This window comes from Numenius arquata, chromosome 12 (assembly GCF_964106895.1).
Source record: "Numenius arquata chromosome 12, bNumArq3.hap1.1, whole genome shotgun sequence".
NCBI lineage: Eukaryota > Metazoa > Chordata > Aves > Charadriiformes > Scolopacidae > Numenius > Numenius arquata.
Genome location: NC_133587.1, coordinates 23,095,296 through 23,116,428, shown reverse-complemented (window position 1 = coordinate 23,116,428; position 21,133 = coordinate 23,095,296). Strand labels below are relative to the sequence as shown.

The 21,133-nt window shown below is 37.4% G+C and overlaps 1 protein-coding gene across 3 annotated transcripts in view; it reads left to right on the top strand.

Annotated features, from left to right (window-relative positions):
* Positions 1 to 21,133, top strand: part of TRDMT1 (tRNA aspartic acid methyltransferase 1) — a 30,926-nt gene that overhangs the window by 6,623 nt on the left and 3,170 nt on the right. Inside the window, exons 2-10 of one of the 3 annotated variants that reach the window (XM_074157182.1) lie at positions 2,685 to 2,794; positions 4,452 to 4,528; positions 6,018 to 6,089; positions 9,846 to 9,911; positions 11,471 to 11,540; positions 12,423 to 12,506; positions 13,015 to 13,385; positions 17,358 to 17,415; positions 18,426 to 18,555. In XM_074157182.1, the coding sequence (XP_074013283.1) occupies positions 2,685 to 2,794; positions 4,452 to 4,528; positions 6,018 to 6,089; positions 9,846 to 9,911; positions 11,471 to 11,540; positions 12,423 to 12,506; positions 13,015 to 13,385; positions 17,358 to 17,415; positions 18,426 to 18,555 (1,038 nt within the window). The remainder of the gene's footprint in view (positions 1 to 2,684; positions 2,795 to 4,451; positions 4,529 to 6,017; positions 6,090 to 9,845; positions 9,912 to 11,470; positions 11,541 to 12,422; positions 12,507 to 13,014; positions 13,386 to 17,357; positions 17,416 to 18,425; positions 18,556 to 21,133) is intronic. The other 2 variants (XM_074157184.1, XM_074157183.1) reach the window with 2 other exon arrangements.

Sequence of the window (21,133 nt, the reverse complement as noted above, 5' to 3'; positions counted from 1 at the left end):
GAGCTGAGTCTGTTTGTGTTGAAGTTCTGCTATATATTTTGGGGAGTTGATTTAACATCTTGCTAAGTCAGCAATTCAGGGGCATTTTCATGTTCCTGAGTTGCTTTTGTGCCTTTTGTCAGTGGGGGATAGTTAAACACAGTCTTGATTCTGTTTTTTTAGATTCTGCTTTCAGTCTTTTTTTATAATGCATTCCTACAGTCATTTTCAAGCCATAAGTGTAGTTGCTATAGCAAAATAGAATATCACAGTTTGACGTCAAAGTTACTCAAATTTCAGGAGAAGTTCTTTAAAAATGTGTCATTTTCACATTGTTTGAAATTTACACAAGCTTTTCTTTGTTAGGTTGGATGTGTGAGATCTGCTTGCCTGCTCGAGCTCCTTCATGTGTTTCCAGGGTATTTCCGTACAAATACGCTTAATCAGCTTTTAGAGGTAGTCTGCTCTGTAACAGGAACTCCAAAGTGAGCCACAGCTATTGAGTGAAAAAGCGGAGAGGCTTTGAAAAAATTATCAGGTCTTTGACTTGGGAAGAGAGGATGTCGGGTGGAATAGTTCAGGAAAGTTCCTGTCCATGTGGGTTAACATCTCTGGATTAGACTGAACATTGTATTGCAAGAGGATTCGTTAAATGACTGTGAACTATATGCTGTCTTTTGGGATTTCCAGGCATTTGGGCCTGTGAAGTTGTTTGGTGCAAATCCCCAGTACTTCTTTTTTCTTGTGGGTATGCAGGGAGAGATTGGACTGATGTTAGTAAAAAGGATGAGTGTCTGAATCATGAGTTGTGAGAGAAAGCACTCTGCCTGTCTTTCCAGTTGTCATTTTTAAACTGTATGTTAATTTAGATAATAATTTGAGGTTCTTGATTATGTTTTTTTCCTTTTTTTTTTTTCCTCTGGAGGGCCTGTAACACACATTTTAAGAACTGAAAGAATAGATGAGAAAAGCAGTCTCTTAAACAGTACTTGGAGCTTGTACTCATTACTCAGGTGTTACAGTTTTGTTTTAGGAAAATGAAAGTGTTGGTTCTTGAATATGCTTGTAAATTGAGAGAGTCAAGCTGCTAAGGTGACGTTCTTTTCACGCTAGATGTCAGTGTTAACATACCTGTTCCGTAACCTCAGGTGTAGTCATTCTGTTGTCCTAGTGAATACACCTGTGTTTGATACTGCAGTTTCAATTTATGGTCAAGATGTCAAGGCAGTAACAGCAAATAATGACTTGTATGTTGACTCTTCATAGGTGGCTGGCTGTAAACATTTTTTTCTTGTGAAACTCCTTTTTACTCCCTATTTCACAAAGTAAACCCAGGACAACCAGGTTGACCTTTGTTAAAATGTCTCCTACAATCTTTCTAATACCCAGATTTTGCTTTCATCTTAGTTTTGAATAAGATGGCTGTGAAAACCTGAAAGATAGTAGGTGGGTGATAACTGCGTCACTCAAAACTAAGTCCGCTGGGGACATCATAATTGGTTTTTCATACTCTCAAACTGTAAATAATTTGCAGACTAGCAATAATTCATAAGGTGTCTCATTAGGTCATTTGTTAATGTGTTACTTGAGCATGTTGTGAGGCTGCTTAAAGGCATATGGCTATTTGCCTTGTTTCTTTTGGCTTAAAAATTTTTTTTTTAAATTGCCTGGGTTTCATCTGGGGCTTTGTAATAGGACTGTAATGTAGATTTTTCTGGTGGTTGAAACTGGTCTTGTATATCAGGAAAGTATGGTCACTGTTTTCTGCCTGCGGCTGTAGCAGTGACCACCGCCTATCTCCCTTGATAAAAAGCCTTAGTGAAGGTATTGTGATTAATAATAATAAATAGTGTGACATGATAGGCAGTGGATTAAACACTGTTCTTTTTATGTCTTTAGCTTCTGTAGAACCTATTATTCTGTTACTATATAAATTAACCGTTGCTTATTTACATTCTTTTTAGTGTATTTTTCTTTCAGGATTTTAGCTGTCAGTAGATTTGTTACACTGTGGTCTCTTCTTTTCAATAGCACTCCTAAGCGTCCAGAAGTACTTCCTTTGATATCAAGAGAAGAGGAGCTGCCAAATGTTGTCCTTCAAAATGTTTGGTACTTTGGGGACATTGAACTCAAAGGAGGCAGCAGTTGGGTTCAAGGCCCAAGGTTTTATTGGAATATAAGCACAAATGCTTTTCAGGCAACTTCTTAAACTTTTATTGCAAGAGTAGACATACCTCAAACATATTTATTGGTGCAAGAAGTAATATACTTCTAAAATGACACAGTTACTTCCTGTAAGTTGTCAGTGGCTGGAGAGGTTCAGGCAGCGGCAGGATGTCTCTGCAGGTTGACTCAGGCTTTGTTTCTATGGCTAAGGAACTTGGTGGCCACAGAGAATTAAATTCTTTGAAAACAGAAGTGCAGGGGAAGACGCTGCAGAGATGTGCCCTATTTGGAGTTTGTGTGACTGTATCTACAAACTAAGAAGTTAGCTTCTGTTTTTGGATACATAAGGAAGGGAAGTATTGGCCATACGATTAGAAACACAGTATTTTTCATATAAAGTTTTAAAGGCAACACAGCAAAGTTTGATCATGTAATTTCCCTTTTATTTTTGAGCATAGCTGTAACACAACTGAACAAATGCATTTTTCCAAGAGTAGTAAAGAGAAGCTACAGTTTTCAAATTCTTTTTTTAACTTTAGAAAGCTGCATATCTGCAGAAGTTGTTGCTGCTGTTGATGTGAACACTCTTGCCAATGAAGTTTATAAGCACAACTTTCCCAGCACACCATTATGGGCAAAGACAATTGAGGTGAGTAACGGATGTCTTTTTTACTCTAGTCTGGCATTTGTGGAAGTGAGTTGTCTTCAGTATCCTTATTAGTAACCAGAGAAACAAAAAGATTTAATTTATGTCATTATGAATGTAGCAGTTTCACAATAACTTTGATTTCTTGTGTTATGGTTGCGTGTTGAAGTTAGAGGGATACTCACACTGCAGTCTTTTCCTGAAAGTCTTGACTGCTGCCTCAAGAAAGGCTATGTGAAAGGTTACTGCTTACCACCAATAAAGGTATAACAAAAATCATATTTTTAGATTAAACAAATATTTTCATGTATTTTGAAAGAATTTAATTAAATTACTTGGATGCATGCCTTCGTTTTGTAGTTATAGTTGAGCTCAGTAAAACACAAGAAAATATACTGACTGGCAGTCTTGCATTTTTTGTGGGCTTAATAGATCAAATGTTTTAGGAATTCTGCCCCTTTTCCAAATTATTTGAAGAACTAGGTAAAATTGGATTCTGTTTAAATAATTGAGGGGCAAACGGGGCATGTAGTTTTGCCTGGATGTAGTTAGAAATTACTGTATACTTAATCTTCTCTTACAGTTTTACAACGTGACAGTGAAAGATACTGAATTTGATTTAAGACACCAGCTTAAGTAAGACTTAAATAGGTGGCTAAAGGTTAAATGCTTATTCAGCACTCAATAATTACAGGGTAAATGATAGTTTACAATTTTATATGGGAAAAGAAGAAGAATGCTTGCCTATGCCTCCTCATAAAGGCAAATTACAGTCAGTAAGACCTTCTTTAAATTTATTGGAAAAAAAATTAGCAGCTTTTGTGTAGTTTCTGTGGGCAGGTATTTTACATTTGCTGTGTAGATATCCCTCAAAATATGTAAGGCAGTGATTTCTTTGTCCAGCTCATAGTTACTTGTTCTTTATCCTTCTTCTCTTCTCTTGGCCCCTTAGTATGTTGTCCTTTTAGTGTTGGTTAAAAGGTAGCCTAGAGGAACGTCTACTTGTGCATTTAATTCATGACACAGACCTAATTCTTCTTTGAACAGAAATATTTTTGCAGAGTAGAGTGCTTTTTACTTTGCAAAAACTAGAATGAAGTAAACTTTATAGGATGCGTGGGTAATGAGATCCTAAGAGTTAAACCCCATGGTTTGGACCGGTAAAAATTGTCATGTTAACACTTGAGCCACTTCTCTGTTCAGATATTTTCTCTTTTGAGAAGATCTAGTATTTTTCTCGCCTGTTTTGAGTATGTTAATGTTGGTTTTGATGTACAGTGACTTCATATCTGAATAATGGTACTGTATTTGGAGGAGGGATGGGGAGAAATAACTAGTCAGTATTTTGATGTGATCTACTGAAAGAACCTCTATGCACCTCTTCTGAAAGAATGAGTAGATAAAAACGTCAAGATTACATATAGATTCTAACATCGTTAGTAGTTTTGCTTCATATTCAAAGCAATTAATGTATGTTTTCATTGTACGGTTTGCTAAGGTAGAAAGATTGAAATTATTAGGTCAAATGGGAGTTCAGGTAGTTTTTTGCTAGATGAAGCATATAGTGGAAGTAAGAGAGGCAATTTCATCGGAAAGATGACTTAAAGAGTTCCGTACGGTTTACAACACTCAACATTCTTCTATTTTTTTCCTTATTCAGGGCATAACACTGAAAGAATTTGACAGATTATCTTTTGATATGATTTTGATGAGTCCTCCCTGTCAGCCATTTACAAGGTAGATATAGCACAATTTGGAGAAAAGTGCAGTATTACAGTATGTACTATTAAAGGAGGAATGTTTTCAAGAGGGACACTGTGTGTGGTTCATCTGTGTATCTTTATCTTCCTAAGCAAAAATGTTGTAGCTCTGTTCATCATGATGTTTGCTGAGATGGAAGAAATGCAGCAATCTGAATCTTAATTATTGATCACATTTCTTGTAACATAGATTTTAATTCAGTTTAACTAAGCTTCTTACAGCATTTATTTTGTATACTGTATTGTTCCTCTCACAGTGAAATTCAAAGATTTTGCTGTTTAGGAGTGCTTCCTTTCCCTTTAGATATCAATCTAGTCTTTTCCTGGGGAAACTCCAGGAGGAGGATTGGAATTTCTCACTTCTGCCTGAGACTAAAACTATAATCTTTTTTTTTTGTGTGCACATACATTTTTCAAGGTACAAATATAGTTTATTCTGAGGAATATTTCTATTTTAACCAAGACTAGGAGGATAATGGCTTTGAAATGGTTTTGTAGATGATATAGAGAAATATCTTGCTGCTTATGAACTGAACTTCCCGAGATGTTATTTGTCAGACTAGTTTCAAATTTATATCGTTTGGCAGCAGTGACCAGTGGAGGTAAGATTCTAGTAACTATACTTAACGCAAAATAGTACTTCCATGAAAAAGTCTGTTGATGGTGTTGAAACTGCTTGTGTAAGAAAGTATATCGCATTGGATGCTCTAAGTTTAAAAAGAAATTCCTCCAAAGTGGTGCTGATCTATAAAAATGTATTTGTGCAAACCTATGATGTATATGGGAATCATTCCTTTAATTTAAGGTTTTTTAACAATATGGTGAAAAGAAAAAACTATGTCTGTCTCATTAATTTAGAGAGGTGCTAAAGCTCTTCTACCAAGGCTTTATTCTTTTTTAAGAGCTAATATGAGTCTAAGTTAGGGGAACACAGACCTGGCATGGTTATATCATATTATAATTTTTATAACCTATGTGAGCTGTCAAGTTTAATGTTACAAAATTGGTTACAAAGTTATTCACATGGGGCTCAGTCCTGTAAAATGGTGAGCACCGAGGCTTTAATTCATAGGAATAATTTAATATATTCAATGTAAAATAGTGGGGTATTCCCAGGAGCCCAGTGGGGTGTTTTTGTTCTTTCAGAGCTGAGTATGTTCAAGGAGTTTGCTGGACAAGACCAGAATGCTAAATGCTTTGCAGACTTGGGGAGTGGATTTCATTAGTGAATGCTTCAATTTTAACCTCACTGTGAGCTGATGGATTCCAGGGGCAGGCTTTCATTCCTTGGAGCATTTCTTGGGACACTGCCTCTGTGCTCAGGTCCTCCTGTCTGTACGTGATATACTTTTGCAGAATCCCTTTTTGAAACTCAAAGCAAAACGTGTCAGCATTCTGTAGAAAAACAGAAGTCAAATGTCAGTCTGCCCTGAGTAATATAGGGGTGTTTCTTTATTCTTTCCTAGAATTGGCCTGCAAGGTGATGTAGCTGATCCACGGACAAAGAGCTTTCTCTATATCCTTGATATTCTCCCAAGGTATAAATGCACTTCTCCCCCAGTTCTTAAGCCTTTGTTGTAACTAAGTAGCTCTTTTATATTTCAGTTATAAGTCATCTGTAATGTTTTACAGGGATACTACTAGTATTGTATTGTATTACTTGTTTATTTTCACATGATCTTATGTAATTTACAATACTTGCATTTTACTAATGTCACTAGCATCTCATAGTTACTGTATATGCTTTTATTGTTTGTTTTTCTTTTTATTGTGTGTCTGTTTAAACTGTGGCTATATCATAAATGGAAAAAAAAAAGAGTTATTTTCAGTTTAACATCAAACTTGCACTAACTTTATGTAGAAGCAGGAGTAGGTAATACAACAATTTGCTAATGGGCATAGTGGAAATATGGAAATTGTTTGAAATACCAGGTAAAAAAAGCTTTGATTCAACATTTAGTCACTTTTTGAATGGGTGACATTTGAAAGTTTGTTTAAATAAGTTATTGGCTTGTTATTACGATACATTTTCCATCCCCTTCCATTCTTTCTTAAAGTGTCTGTTCTGTCTCTTTGGTGCTGCTTCTAGATATCTTGGGGTAGATTGTGTATTTTTAGTTTGTAGTACAATCTCTTGTTTTGAGTAGTAATACTAAAGAATTCAAATAGAACTGCATTGTCTGAACAGTGCCATTGTATTTGTATTGATCTGTCATTTTTGCCTGGTCAAACCACAGTTTCCTAATAAAATAGCCATAATTATTTGTGTTATTTATGCCTTAAATTTTGAAACAGTAAATCCATACAAAGTGGTTTTTGCTGACGTAAATTGTTCTTACTGAGACTGTTAAAAATCAGTTCCAGTTAATGCTTGTAATCTTTTTTGGGAAGAGATGCATAGCACTGCAAGAGCCCTTCTTGGGGAAGTGAAGCAAGCAGTTGCTCAGGGAGGTTACCCAGCAGAAATCTCTGGTTGTGGATTGAGATGTCCATTGGGCACCAGTTGTCATGAGTCTGAGAGTTTGCCTTGGTTACAGCTCACCAGACACCATTCCTGGCAGTCCCGTTTCTACTGGAGACTGGGACAGCTGTATATGCCTTCATTGGTTAATCTTGCTTTCAGAATTGGAGGAAGACGAAGGGAGGTTTGGCTGTCTCTTTTTTTCTTTGTTTTTTTTTTTTAATGAACACTTTCTGCACAGAAGGAGACTGGTACCGACAACAGCCTTTCTTTCAACACTGGGAGAAAAGAGTCTTCATCCTTCTTCCAGAAACAATTTTTTTGCAGCCAGCAACATTCAATGGGACTACCTTTTTGCCCTTGTCATCAGCAGGTAGAGAACACAGACACAGAAGGTCTGAGTAAGCCACTGGGCTGGGATCACCTAAGAAATCTGTGGCAGAGAACACAGAACATAATGCAGATTCTGTAGCCTAGTAAGACAATTAATAGGTAAAAAGAAAGATTATTATTACTACTTCCCCGTTTCTAGCAGAGACACAAAAAAGTTGCATAGGATATCTTTTCTGGAACAATGAATGGAACTCAGTCTTCCAGACTGGCCTTTCAAAATGATAAATTAAAAACAGCAGATAGAGTGTAAGTTAATAATTTGTCAGAACAATATTACCTTCCTTATCCTTAAGGGAATCCTGACCTCAGTGTTCCTTTCTGTTAAACTGAGACACGGTTAAGAAGCTGCCTGCTCTTGGGACACTGTTGTGCGTTAATATGGAAATGTTGCTTCCTTGTTGCTGTGGGCTTAGCTGGATAAAGGGTAGAAGCTTTTCCTTTTCAAAACCAAAGCTTTGGACACTGCAGGACATATGTTTCTTGTCATGACGATGCAAAGGAGCTGGGCTTGGCTGTGGCACTTTATCTCAACACCCCATGAGACCCTGCTGATGTCTCTTATCTCCCTTGGGCAGGTTGTTTCTGGAGGCAGCACTTACTGAAGGCAGTCTGTAATAGGTTCGAGATGGTGGCTTCTGCAGCATTTCTCAGTTCTAATAGATTTATGTTTTACTGAGATAGCGTTTATGTATTTTTTGGATATGATATGTTTGCCAGACATTGAGTATGGAGTATTTCAGCCCAAAAAAGGGAAATTCTTAATATAGGAATTAACCACTTTGCATTCTAAATTGGTAAGCATGCGTTCAGTTTATGGAAACTATAAAGTAATTTCTCATCCCTTGGCCGTTCCTGTCTTACGTTCAGGCTTTTATAATGAAGTGTAGCTGAAATGAAGCTCAAAGATAGCCTGGGAAGACATATATTAGAGATACGGGAAGGACAATTTCAGGAATTGGAAAGATGTGGGAAATCCTTGGAGTGCTCAGCCGGCAAAGAGAACCTGACCCAAATGGTCCAGATACTGTCTGTTTATTGTGTCCAAGCCATAACCCAGGGAAATCCAATGCTAGGACGCCAAAGCGCTACTTTTACAGACCCATTTGTAATGTTAATACCTGCCAAGTACTTAACACACACTCTTTGTACAGTGATTACTTGTCTTGTGATCTGTTGATCCTATATGAGCTCTTGCATTTCAGGCTATGCTCTCGATTCATTACTTTAAAAATCAGTTTTGTAGTAGGTGATGATGATGTTGAGTGTGGGTAAACATACCAACAGGTATATTCTCCATTCCTCTGCAGGGAAGTTGGCGGCTGCTGCTTTTTTCTGTTAAGAATTATTTTTTTCGCTATTATTTTTAAATTTTAAATTTTTTAAATTTTTAGTATCTTGTACATTTTCCTATTTTTTATGAAATGCTTTAGTTCTTTAATTCTTCAAGTAAATGTCTTTAATTAATGGTAGTTAAGAACATGCTAAAACAAATTCTGCTGTGATTTGTACCGGTGGAAGTCCAAAGTCACTTACTAACTTCAGTTAGCATGGGACTGCTCTCTGCTGTCAGTATCCTGTTTCTATATGTTGTTCTGAGATCCCAGTGTGTGACAAACATACTATGTCTACATAAGCCTTACTAGAGAATTAATCAGTGCCAGGGAATGTGCCCAGGGACTTGATCTGAATCACCTGTGCTTCTAAATTGTTAGAATGGTCCCTGGTAGTGGTTGGGCATGTTCCTTTCTCCAGAGATTTTTATGTGCTGTTTTTGGAAAGAGCCTATTTCCAGACCTCTGCACTGATCTTGCTAAACTTCAGGCACCCCTTTCCCCCTTCTCCCCCTCCCCTTCCTAAATGAAAAAGTTAAGTATAGAAAATTGATAATACCTACCGTGTTGTTGTACCTGTTGTATTTCTTAAAGCAATTAGATGAATTCTGGTTCTGATGTTTTATCACTAAAGTTGATATGACATTTTGACATCGATTTCAGGTTTAGGCACTTTAAAACAAAAGTTTTCTGTTCTGTGGCTAAATAGTAATCTTTTTTTGTCCTGACAGCTATCTTTCCTATTACAAACTCAATCTGTTGAATAATAATATTATACTTTAGGAAATGAACAGCAGTAAGCATTTTCAGAAGTACATGCATGGGTTACAGGAGGTTACAGCAGTCGATCTGAACATAAGTGGGTTTTGTTGGTTTTTATAATTTTATAATTACAAGCAGTCCACATTTTTAATTCAGATGGGAATGATTTGATCTAGGCAGCCTTGAAAGTTGAGGTACATTTTTTTAAGGATGCTGAACTTCGACAGCTAGCATAATGTGGAAATACTTTTATCTTTCTTGTAGCTAAACAAATCTGTGGATGAATATAATGTACCTTACATCTTCCTCCTCTGATTTTTTGATCCTTTCTCTTTTTTTCCTTGTAGGCTCCAGAAGCTTCCAAAATACCTACTTTTAGAAAATGTTAAAGGATTTGAATCCTCTTCTGCGAGGTAAAGTCTAATTTATGCAGGTTTTAGTTTTCAATAAAGGACATTTTCTTCAGAAGGGGAAGGCAGGATTTTTATTTTCTAGAATTTAAGTTAGCAAAATAGAGTGAGATAGGACACCTGGCAGCTGTGGGTTAAAAATACTGCTTTAATTTAGAGATGAAAATCTTAGGCTGTGAAAGGAACTTGCTAAATAAGTAATTATTTCTGTAAGCAGATAAAATATGTTATAACAAATAAGACTCCATTGATTTTATTTGATGATCATGTGTCCTTTAGAAAGGGTCAATATTAATTTTCAAAGAAAAATAACAATAGGTATAGTACTCAAAGGTTTTGGGGTTTTATCCGTGATAGAAGGTCATGGTATACTGTTAAGATCATGGTAGAGTATAGGGGCTTACTTCAGTACCTCAGTTGATAGTAGATTATCCCTGGTTCAGGATTGCCATCAAATGGTCCAGAAATACAGTATGAAAACTGTATATAGTCTTTGTCTGAAATGTGGAAGAGGAAAGTTGTCAGTAAGGTTACCTAATAACGGCAGGAGTATTCCCCTCTCTTGTGGGCATAGCAGAAGACGAGGGGTTACGGTCTTCCTTCTCATTTCTGGCTGGAGTAAAGTAGGATCTTTCCATAGCATTCCTGAAAGAGAGCACCCACCTTGCATATCATGTTCTTCATGAGTATGGCTGGCAGCTGGGAGACATGTTCAGCTCTCTCACTGGTCAGGTGTGCAGCAGTCTTCTGTGAACACTTGGACGCTGTTGGAGGTGCAGGCTGCTGCTGTAGATGCTGTGATTCCCTAGGCTATACCTTGCTGGCCAGTGTTTGGAACAAGTTGTAGTTCAGAGAACACCCCTGTCGGAACGCTTGCTTTCTCTTACAATGCCTGGAATGCAGAGTCACTTACAGTGTCAGGGACAGGTCACAGCTCATGCTTTTTGTATAGTTCAACCTAGTGTAGCCTGCATGGAATAGAAAAGGCAAGTCTTTTTAAGGAGGTTTCCGTTTCAGTGATTTTTCCATTGTTCATGAAGTACAGTCCTACCTCACTGTTACTATCAGCCACCGATTTTTGTCATCCCTTGAGTTAGCCCTTTTGTTAGGCTTAGCTGATACCAAGAATGGGAACAGAGAGTAGTGAGCTATTTGTAGTTGTTTTAATCTCTTGTTTTATAATTCACAATAAAGAGAATGTCTTGCCCTCTGATTATATTCCTTGTTGACATGCTATGAGAGTCATGCTATGTTGACATGCTAGGAGAGTTCCTAGAGATGGGATATTTTTTGCAGGAGTGTTTGCACCAAAGTAGGTGTGCGATACCCATGAATGTGTAATAGTCATTTTTGGCTACACTAACACTGAACTTGGTATGTTGTCTTCTCCAGTTCAGAAATGAATGACTTGATATCTGTAATGCTCTGTACAGTTCTTTCACTGAATGTGCTGAATGTCTTGGTACCTAAGGTGGTGCATTTAATGACTTTTTATTTAGGATTAAAAAAGGCCTAAGGGTTGTTTGAAGGGAGTAATTGCTTTTTGATTTTTTCACTGCCAGAAATGAACTTTTGCGAACACTAGAAATGTGTGGATTTAAATATCAAGAATTTCTCTTGTCTCCAACCTGTGTGAGTACTGAAATTGCTCTAACATTATTTAACTGTTCAAACTGCACTGAGCCCAAAAACATTTTAAAGTGATTCACTGTATTAGAAAAGAAAGTCATGCCCAGAGCATACTCTTCTGAATGAGAAGTCATCTGGCATGACTTCTGATTTCTCATCACTGTACTGGCAAAATCATACTGTTGTTATTGTTCAGATCCTAGTCCCATATTGCTTTCCTACTGTTTGATATTTTTCAAGAAGGCATGAATTTACATCATGACCGGGAAGGTGGTTTTTCCCTGCAGGAGCCTCATTGCTTCAGAAGTGCTGATGCCTGTGGATTTCCCAGCACAGAAAATGTGACTGTGTCATTTGTGGGAGGAGGGGCTTTGTTTGCATGTTTCCCTGGCAACCGAAAACAGAGTTGACAGAGATTTCAGGTTATACAGAACTATATGGAATCAGTGAAATACTGTATATGTCTTAGAGAAGCTGATAGAGGGTAGCTTGAAAACCAGTTGAGGTGCATTTGTTTCATTATTAGATGTCTTATAATTCCTTGTTTAAAAAGGCAAGGAGATGCCTTTCTGCTTTTTTAAAAGAAAACAGATAGTACCTGTCCCAAGAAGTCATGATGCATGTTGTTTTTCTTCTTACCTTGGATAAAAGTTTGTTTACATTCCTGTTCATTTACAGAGAAAGTAAAAACAATGAGGTACAAAGAATAATTACCCACTTGTTTCCTTGAAAATACCGAGGTACGGAAGTTATAAATCTTTAGGATATATATTTGTGTGGCATAGTTCTATTAGTGTAGATAATGGTAGATAACTTGTATGACACTATAGACCACTTTTTCTCTCTTTATCACATGAACTAAAGGATTGTGGATTTTGCTTACAGCTTGGCATTCCCAATTCTAGACTGCGATACTTTCTAATTGCAAAGCTTCACCAAGAGCCATTTTCCTTTCAAGCTCCTGGTCAGGTGAGTCCGTTAGTGGTACTTGAATTTGATTTGTTTCATGAAGATTGGGTATTAAATTTTCAGTGAGGTGGTGTGTGTTGATGAATGGAGAGAGGGTTGAGTGATATCAACAGAGAAGTTAAATTTTGTCTCTCTTTTCAGCCTGGATACTGAATTTTCTAAGGACTGAAATGCATGCCAGGGGCTTAGATGGCTTTAAATAGTTGGGGGTCAGTGGCTGTTAGTGGGCTAGAAAACAATGCATTCTGCTACCCTTTACACACCCTTGGAAAGGTCTTTTTGCAAAGGCAATTATTTGTGGTTGTTCCTGACATTGCTGATAGGTCAGCACATCTTGATGCTAACCATTTTTGAAATCTTCATGAAAATAACATTGGATGGTTACTTGCTTTATTTTGAGCATCTCTGAAGGAATTAGTATGCACTGCAGAGTCTGCACTGCAGAGTCTGCTCTCAAGTTGTTTATCAAGTGCAGTTCTTTAATATTTTTCTCACAATTTGTTCCTAGATTTTGACAAGATTCCCAGATCAGGATCTAGAAGACTTAGTCGAGGACAAAATTGCTGGCAAAGTGCATGAAGCTATTTCTTCCTCGTCTTCTGAGGAGAAGAAACTGGATCCAAACATCGGTCCTGATGGCAGCAGCAAGACGAATTTACCAAAAGGGGCTTTTCTTTTTAAGCTTGAAACAGTAGAAGAAATGGAAAGGAAACGTGATCAGGACAATGATTCCTCTATTCAAATGCTAAAAGATTTCTTAGAAGAGGAAAATGAAGAAATGAGTCGGTATTTCTTACCACCAAAGTCCTTATTGCGCTATGCTTTCTTGTTAGACATTGTTAAACCTACCTGCCGCAGATCCACATGCTTTACAAAAGGGTAAGCTGCAAAGAAGATGTCTTGCAGAATCATGTCCTGAAATGTTAAGTGTGTTTATGCTTGTGTACTGTAAAAACAAGGAGAGCCATTTCATCCAAAAAACTCCAGGCTTCTGAAAAAAAATCTCCTTATGTAGTGTGCTTTCTGGTCCAGTGGAATGCCAGCATGAGAATCTGTCTGGCAGAACATCATGTGCCCACTCCAAAAAGGCATTCACAAAAGACAGTACCATTTGTTGTTGACCTTCACAGAAGCTTAATTACCCCTGCGGAAATATGGTTCCACTAGACTGGTATAGTACTGATTCATTAATGAATTTTTTTATGTTGCTCAATGAAGATACGAAGTCTCATGCATGACAGATCCATTCCTCATTAAAACTGTCTCCACTGTATATTTTATCGATTTCTTGGATTTTTCAGCTGTGGAGGTCAGAATAGCTGTGGATTGGCCATGTCGTAAAACCAGTTAAGTTGCTGCATTTCAAATCATGTTTGATGGTGCAGAACATCAGTGCTTTTCTGTCTAATAGTTGTCTGATTTGTACTTTGCAATTTCGAGTTTGGCTGCTGGAGGTTGTTGAGGGTTCTGAAACCCCACAGACAACCGGTCAAGAGCTTTTCCACTGAACGCGTTTGTGTTGGAAAATGCCAGTTGGAGCCTGAAGCTTGTGGGAAATGTTAATATCAGTGAATTTTTCAATTCGATTTTTTTTTTGAATTCTCAGAATGTTTCAACAAAATGGCTTAGTTGATGAGTTAAAGCTAATTATAACTTTTTTTCTAATTAGTAGAAATTAGACAGCCAGGTTGACGGGGTTCCTGCAGATTTTGTGATTTCAACTTTTTGAAAAAGCTGATAGGAGAAAGCATTTCAAAAGTTAAAAATTTGTGCAACAGGAAAACCCTTCTCCCAGCTCTCATTGGCAGACACCCTCACTCTGTTTAGAGTTGTGGGGGAGTCAGTGTCTCATGGGATCTGTTTCTGAGCTAGAATAGTCAAATAAAAACCTTAGGCCGGAATGATTCCTTATGTATCTCACATATGCCTTAGGTGTCATCAAAAATAAATTGGCCACTTGTGGTTTTGCTAGAATACATTATGTTAGTTTGTGGTCATGTTATCAAAATCACACTGAAGGAGGCTCCTGAGTAGTTAATATGAAGTCTTTATATATAGTGGTGGGAAATCTGACATGGAACGTGACTGTTGCCCTTCTGCGGATATGGAAGGAACCATGCCAGACAGCTGTGGTAGTTCTTCTTGGCTCAAAATGTAGGAATCTAATTTACTGTCTTTGTTCCCATTTTTAAGAGCCTTTGGGAGGGAAGGTTTCCAACACGGTTCTCAGTTTGGTCATGTCATTTACAGCTCTTCATTAAGAAAAAGATGGTAATTTCATCTCAGACTTCATCCAGGTCACTTTCTGAAGCCAAGAATAAGTTGCTGCTGTATGTGTTCTAGGAGTTCTGTTTTTATGTTTCTCTAAAGCATGAGATTTAGGAAAGAGGACCCTGAAAGGAGCAGAACAGCACTTCCAAGTAGTAGAGAGAATCCCTCTCCTGAGGTGCCTGGCTGGTGTCTGTCTTATGTCATACTGATCATCAGCTTTGAGACTGGGAGAAAAATTTCCCTTAGTTCTGATCGGTCTTCAGATATTTCCAGCAAGGTTTGTGTGTTGAGGATAATCCAGGTATGCCTTTTCCAGTCCTTGCTAATTCAGGGGCCACAAACACTAGTATTCCAGCAGGGGTTTTTGCCTTTCTGCCTCTGTCGTGCCGGTATGTCTTCTGAAAGGCTTTGGTGGATTAGAGGGCAAAATGTTAACGGCCTGTGATGCACAAGAGATTGAGCAGATGATCCCATGTTTCCTTCTGACCTTAGACTCCTAGGCAATTGAAAATGATTGCAGAGTTCCTTGAGACTACAGACGCCATGGTTTCTCTTTGGAGTATGTTTGTCGTGACTGAAGTTGTGAGAGGAAATTGTCCATTTTAAAGGACAGAACAAATGAAAAATACTTCTTTAGATAGAATCATTCTGGACTTGTAAATTCTTGATATGCTGTTAGCAAGAGAAGCAATGCCTTCTAAAATAGTGTAATATTAGTTATAAAAACTGTCTCTAGCATTGTGGAAATTAACTTTTTGTTAGTCACAACATAGGACACAACATACTCAGAAATAATATATTATGTGCATGACATTAAAAAGTTTTTTTAAGGCTTACAGAAATGGAGGAGGAAAAAAAAAATAAATATTGAGTTGGATGAAAATTGAAGACTGTAATTTCTTAAGCCAACTTCTTTCATTATAACTGGTAGTAACATGTCAGAAAATCAATGCATCATTTTTTACTGTGTCAGATATTCCCATGTTCAATTATGTTCTGAGTCTAAGGTAGGAATGTTAATTTTTCTGTAGTCAGCAGCTAGAATAATAATAACAGTCCAGCTGACATTGGCTATCTGCCCACATTTGTGTTAAAAAACCAGCACACGCCCCCCCAACCCCCAAACCATTTTTACACCAAATGGATTTTTTTTTTTTTTTTTTGGTGAGGAGTTCTGTACTCTAGTTATTTAGTGGAGTATTTTATATAACATGAATCCTATTAAAAGATTCTTTTCTCTGAATAAACCTCTAAAATACTGCTTTGAAATTTATCCTCATGTATTTATTTTGGCTCAGATATATAGCATTGGATCGTATTTCAGATGAATATAAGATGATCATCAGGATTTCACAGTGCTTTTTGCATTATATTGTTAAACTTGTTGCATTTTCAGAATGCAACTAATCAATTAAAGGTGATGTATTTACAACACAGTTTGATTCCATGTGTGTTTAATCTCCATCAGTGTTTAGGGCCTTTTGTTCTGATCCTAAGGCAGATTTGCAAGCACTTTATTTTAAAATGAGCGTTGCTCTCACTGATATTGGCAGAACTAGTCGTAAGCTTTTCCATCTGAAAAAGAAATTCTCAAGATTGAGCCACGGTTGGTCGTTGTGTCTGTGCTGAAGGAAGACCATTGCTTTATTCATTGCGGAATTAGAAAGGCTAGACACAAAAATTTTTTCAGTGCCTTGCTTTAGAATGGGCCCCAAATGGAGCAAAGGACCTTTATAACTGACTTTACAGATGCACAGATTAAACTAGAGAATAGTGTCTTTTAATGGTTGCAGACCAGATCACTCTAATGTGGGGGATCTTCCAAAGTTCTTCCACTGTGCAAAAGCCATCTGTTGACTTGACTCAGTCTCTTTCTGTTCAGGGCGTTCAAAAACTGTCATAGTGAGATCAGCAGAACATGTTTCTGAAGGTCCGTAATTATATTTAAATATAAGTCTGGAAGAGACTACAGGGTAAACATGTTATGCAATCAACCACAAAGCATCCAAAAAAGCTATCATATGGTTTTAGAATGTAAATTTGCTTACTCTTTAGTTGGATTTAATTTTTTTCTTTCTTTCTTCTACTGCTCTGCATAGATGCCTGGCCGTTCTTCATCCCTTCCCTCTTTGGAAAATCAACACAAGCAACCAAAAGTTAAATGTGACTGAACCACTTTGTTCCTAATGGACTGCTGGAGGCTCACACTAATGGTCCTCCTTTCAATACAGAGAGTTAGGTCCCCTGGGACCATTTGGCCTTTAATACATTTTGCCTTAATGTAAAATTGGTTTGTGCAATGTAGATGGCCCTTTCTGATGATGCTGTGCTTGAATTCCTTGGCCTTACATTAGTGTGGATGAACCCTCATGCACTGATTGCAAACTCATCCCTAGGGAGCCTGTCCAGAGGGTACTGCATTCCAAAGGTTAGCATTGTTATAACAAGGCCTTTTGCTTTATCTATCCAGGAGTCTATTTGTTAATCAAAAGAACTTAAGTAACCGCCCGCATCTTTGCAGTTGTCAGTTCTGTGAGGACCCATGAAAATATTAATTTAAGATTGTTATTGTTTGTTAAGGTATGGACACTATGTAGAAGGCACAGGCTCTGTTCTGCAGACAGCAGTGGATGTACAGGTAAGAATGTGTAGACTAACATATGAGAATGACTTGTTTTAAAACTTGTGGTTTTTTTCCATCTTCTGCTTTGTTATTCTGAATATTGTAGCAGAAAAGTTTTTAAAACTACATTTTATGGCAACTGAGTTTCCAATCAATTTGCTTTTCATTCCTAAACAATAGTTGATTGAAATCAAAATTACGTGTTCCTCTGTCAGTGGAGTATAAGATTTGCTATTTTATTATTCGTAGTGTCAAAGAGGTTTCAGAGGGATATGTGAAAGCATTAAAAATTACTAATTCTATGGATAAACTGCAGTAGTGTTGCGAATCTAGGGCCATTTTTTGTACCCAGATGATCCAGTAAATATTATCAAATGTTTAACATGTTTGAATTTCAAAAGTGTTATTTGTCTGGGAAGACGTAGTATTTGGAAAAGTTCTACTGTTAATACTAAGTTCACCACAAAGTGGTATTTTGGCATTGGGGAAGGTAAAAATAAATGTATCGGTGAAATATCATTCAAAGATACTTTTCACAGAGCCTGTTTTGTACACAAGCACCTCCTCCTGCACTTCTGTGCCCTTCACTAATACTGTACGGCATTTCTAAGCGCAAGAAGGCGGCAGCTTTGGAATTCAGGATAATCTCAAAGCGAATGTATTAAAACAGCTGCATCCATACAGCTTAATTTGCATGGATAGTCTGCTATGGAGTTACATTAAGTCACTATCCTGTCATTAACAAATGTTTATAGTCCTTTGATTGCCTTATTAAGTATTGGTATAGCTTGTAACTGGAGGAAGAAACGATGAATGCCCTCATGGCAACATTGATTTCTTTCTTGCAAGTCCATGTGTTGAGATATTGGCTACAAAAATACACCACCAGTCATACTTTCAAGCAAAACACGTTATTGTCTTTAGCACTGTCATAATTAAAGAAATATTCTGTTACGATGTGAGTGTTAAATTTTACGTATTTGGCCTGCATCAGTGATATCTGTTGTTTTGGCTATTCTTCATAGCTTGAATCAGTGTTTAAACACATTGAGGAGTTACCAGAAGAAGAGAAGCTTATGAAATTGTCGACACTAAAACTGAGGTACTTTACCCCAAGAGAAATAGCAAATCTTCATGGATTCCCTCTGGAATTTGGTATGTGCTGCAAAGTACCCATTTCTATATCATTCTTCAGAAATGCCAGTGTAGCCTTTTACTGGGGACTAAATTCATGGGGTTTCTTTTGCCTTTGTTTTTTTTTTTACCACTCGATTCTTATGACTGATTCCTGTTATTTAACTAACTATGAATTTCTCTGAATTTCTACTAGTTGTTTTTTATATTTTATAAGATTTTATAGTTTTATAATATTTTATAATTTTTATATTTATAAGTTTTTTATATTTTGTAAGAGCCAGCTTCTGTTGTTCGGTTTATTTTCATAAACTAAGAAAAAAGTTTTGGCATTAGAAATGTGCTATTACTGAGTGGCAAAGAAGGAATGCCTTTGTTTAAAGTTGAAACTATTTACTCAGCAGCCACCGTTACTCACAACTGTGGTAAGGCAACGTATCTTGCCAGTTTAGGAGGTCTGGTAGTGGGTCTTAGTGCTTGAGCTGCTTGTTTTTTCCCTTTCACACATTTGCAGCTGCTGACAGAAAGGGAATTTCAGAGGATACAGATATTTCTTTGTTCAGTAACCGAACTCTTGAGTTAATGATCCTTTTAAGTCCTCTCTGTTTTCTAGAAAAGGCAGTCCTAGCCCCTGGTCAGTTAACTTCATTTTCTGACTATTTTTATGGAGAAGAGAGACTCAAGGCCCAAGACTCAGCAATACCGGTACACTGGACACAGGTCAACCAGAATTAAGCCCAAAATAAATTCACCAGAGTTCCCTTTATAAAGAAAGGCAGGCAAGAAGGTGTAGCTGTTACAACCTGCTGAAGGGCTTCACCTGCTGCCATCATGTTGGATCTATTTACTGTCTCTCAGCAACATAAGCATCCATAGAGTAAGATACTATTGATCTTGAGTAGCATGTTAGGTTTTTCTCCAACTTCCTCAGTGATTTGGGAGTTCTGAGGAGTGCTAATAGTTTTTATATATTTCTTTTGCAGTTTTAGTTGTCTTCTCGTTTGTTGCTTACAGTTATATTCAAAATTACTACACTCAAGGAACACTATCAAGGTTGAAAAGTCAAATGTTAGAGTTGCCAGCACTAAGCTTACTTGTTTAAGAGTATTTGCAGGAGTGTGCTGTGTTGAGTTAATATGCCAACATACAGGATTCTTTCATAGCTTCTCTTCTTTAATAGATTAGGGTTTTTTTTTCAGACAGCCTTTTTCTTAGCACAGAAAAGTGGGCTGATGTAAAGAAACTTTAGTTTAACAGAGCTGGATTGGGCTTGTATAAGTTTATCAAGCTGTTTAGGGTCCCTTTTGGACACAGAATTGCCCGTTTTATATATTTTTTTTTTTTTTTTTTTTAAAGATAGCTTGTGTTCTCCAAGTGCTAAATCAGTCTTTGCAACATTACTGAGAGGTGTAGTAGGGTTAATATTGCTTGTATTTTACAGAGGGAGAACTGAGACAATGGAGAAACTGATGTTTGGAAGACTCCATTAATTTAGGGTGATCAGTTTGCGAAACCTGATCTTTACTATTTCAGAGTGCTTGGAACGATACCGTGCTTTCTCTGTCCAGAGCTCATCTTCAGGGACAGCTGTGAACTTCAGTGTTTTTGCCAACCAGAACTGAACTCTCAAGACAAGTCAGGCTTCTGAATTTGAGGAGCATCCAGGTCGTCAGCATCTACAAAGCGCTTGTTTAGCAGACTTGTCTTTGGTCACCTGGGAACTGCAGAGGGAGGGACAGGGGACAGATTCCACCTCTTAGAGGGCAGTACCCTTCTGCCTTAAGCATGGGACCTTCTTTTACGGTTCTTGCAGGTCCCTGCCTTGCTGTATTACTTTTCCAACTTCACAACACGTGAAACAAGCCTCTCCCATCCAGTGGCTCGATTTATCTCACATATACTCCTAATTCATAGGCAGAACAAGCTTTTCCCACTGTGCTGAGTCACAAGTCTGACATTTCTTTCCTTTCTGTTTAATCTAAGACATTTCCCCTTTTGTACTTAAAAAAAAAAAACAAACAAGTGTTACTCAGCTCTAGGCTGATTGAAATCTCCGGTGAATTTAGGTGCTATAATCTAAGCTTCTTTTGAGGCTTTTCAAGCTCTGGGGTTTTTTGAAAGTTGCTATATTTATGGCTACAGCAAAGGGTATTTCCCTGACAGCAATTCTCCCACGTTAAATTTCAAGTCCTTATTGTGAAGTGTGGTATTTTCAGAGGGAAATGTGCTATAATTTCTCTGCTCCTGTGTTCTGTGGTGACAGCAACATTTGGGCTGAAATTTTCAACAACAGAAAGCCTGGAGGTGTAGCCACTGCAAATATGCTGTTGGTCCAAGAAGCTAAAGAAGTAGAAAACTATAAGCTGAAAATGAAGTGAAGGGAATGTCAGGAAGCTTTGTAACAGATGCTGTTACTCTCTGCAGCTACAGTATTATCAGAAGGAACATGATTATGTCTAAATGGTTCTATGTTTTAACAAATTGATGGCCTTTTCCAGTATGTGAGATCCAGAGTTAAAATCATTGTTCATTCTTAACATTAACAGATTTATTTGGGCTTTTAACATCTAAATGTGTAAATAGTAATCGTACTATAAGT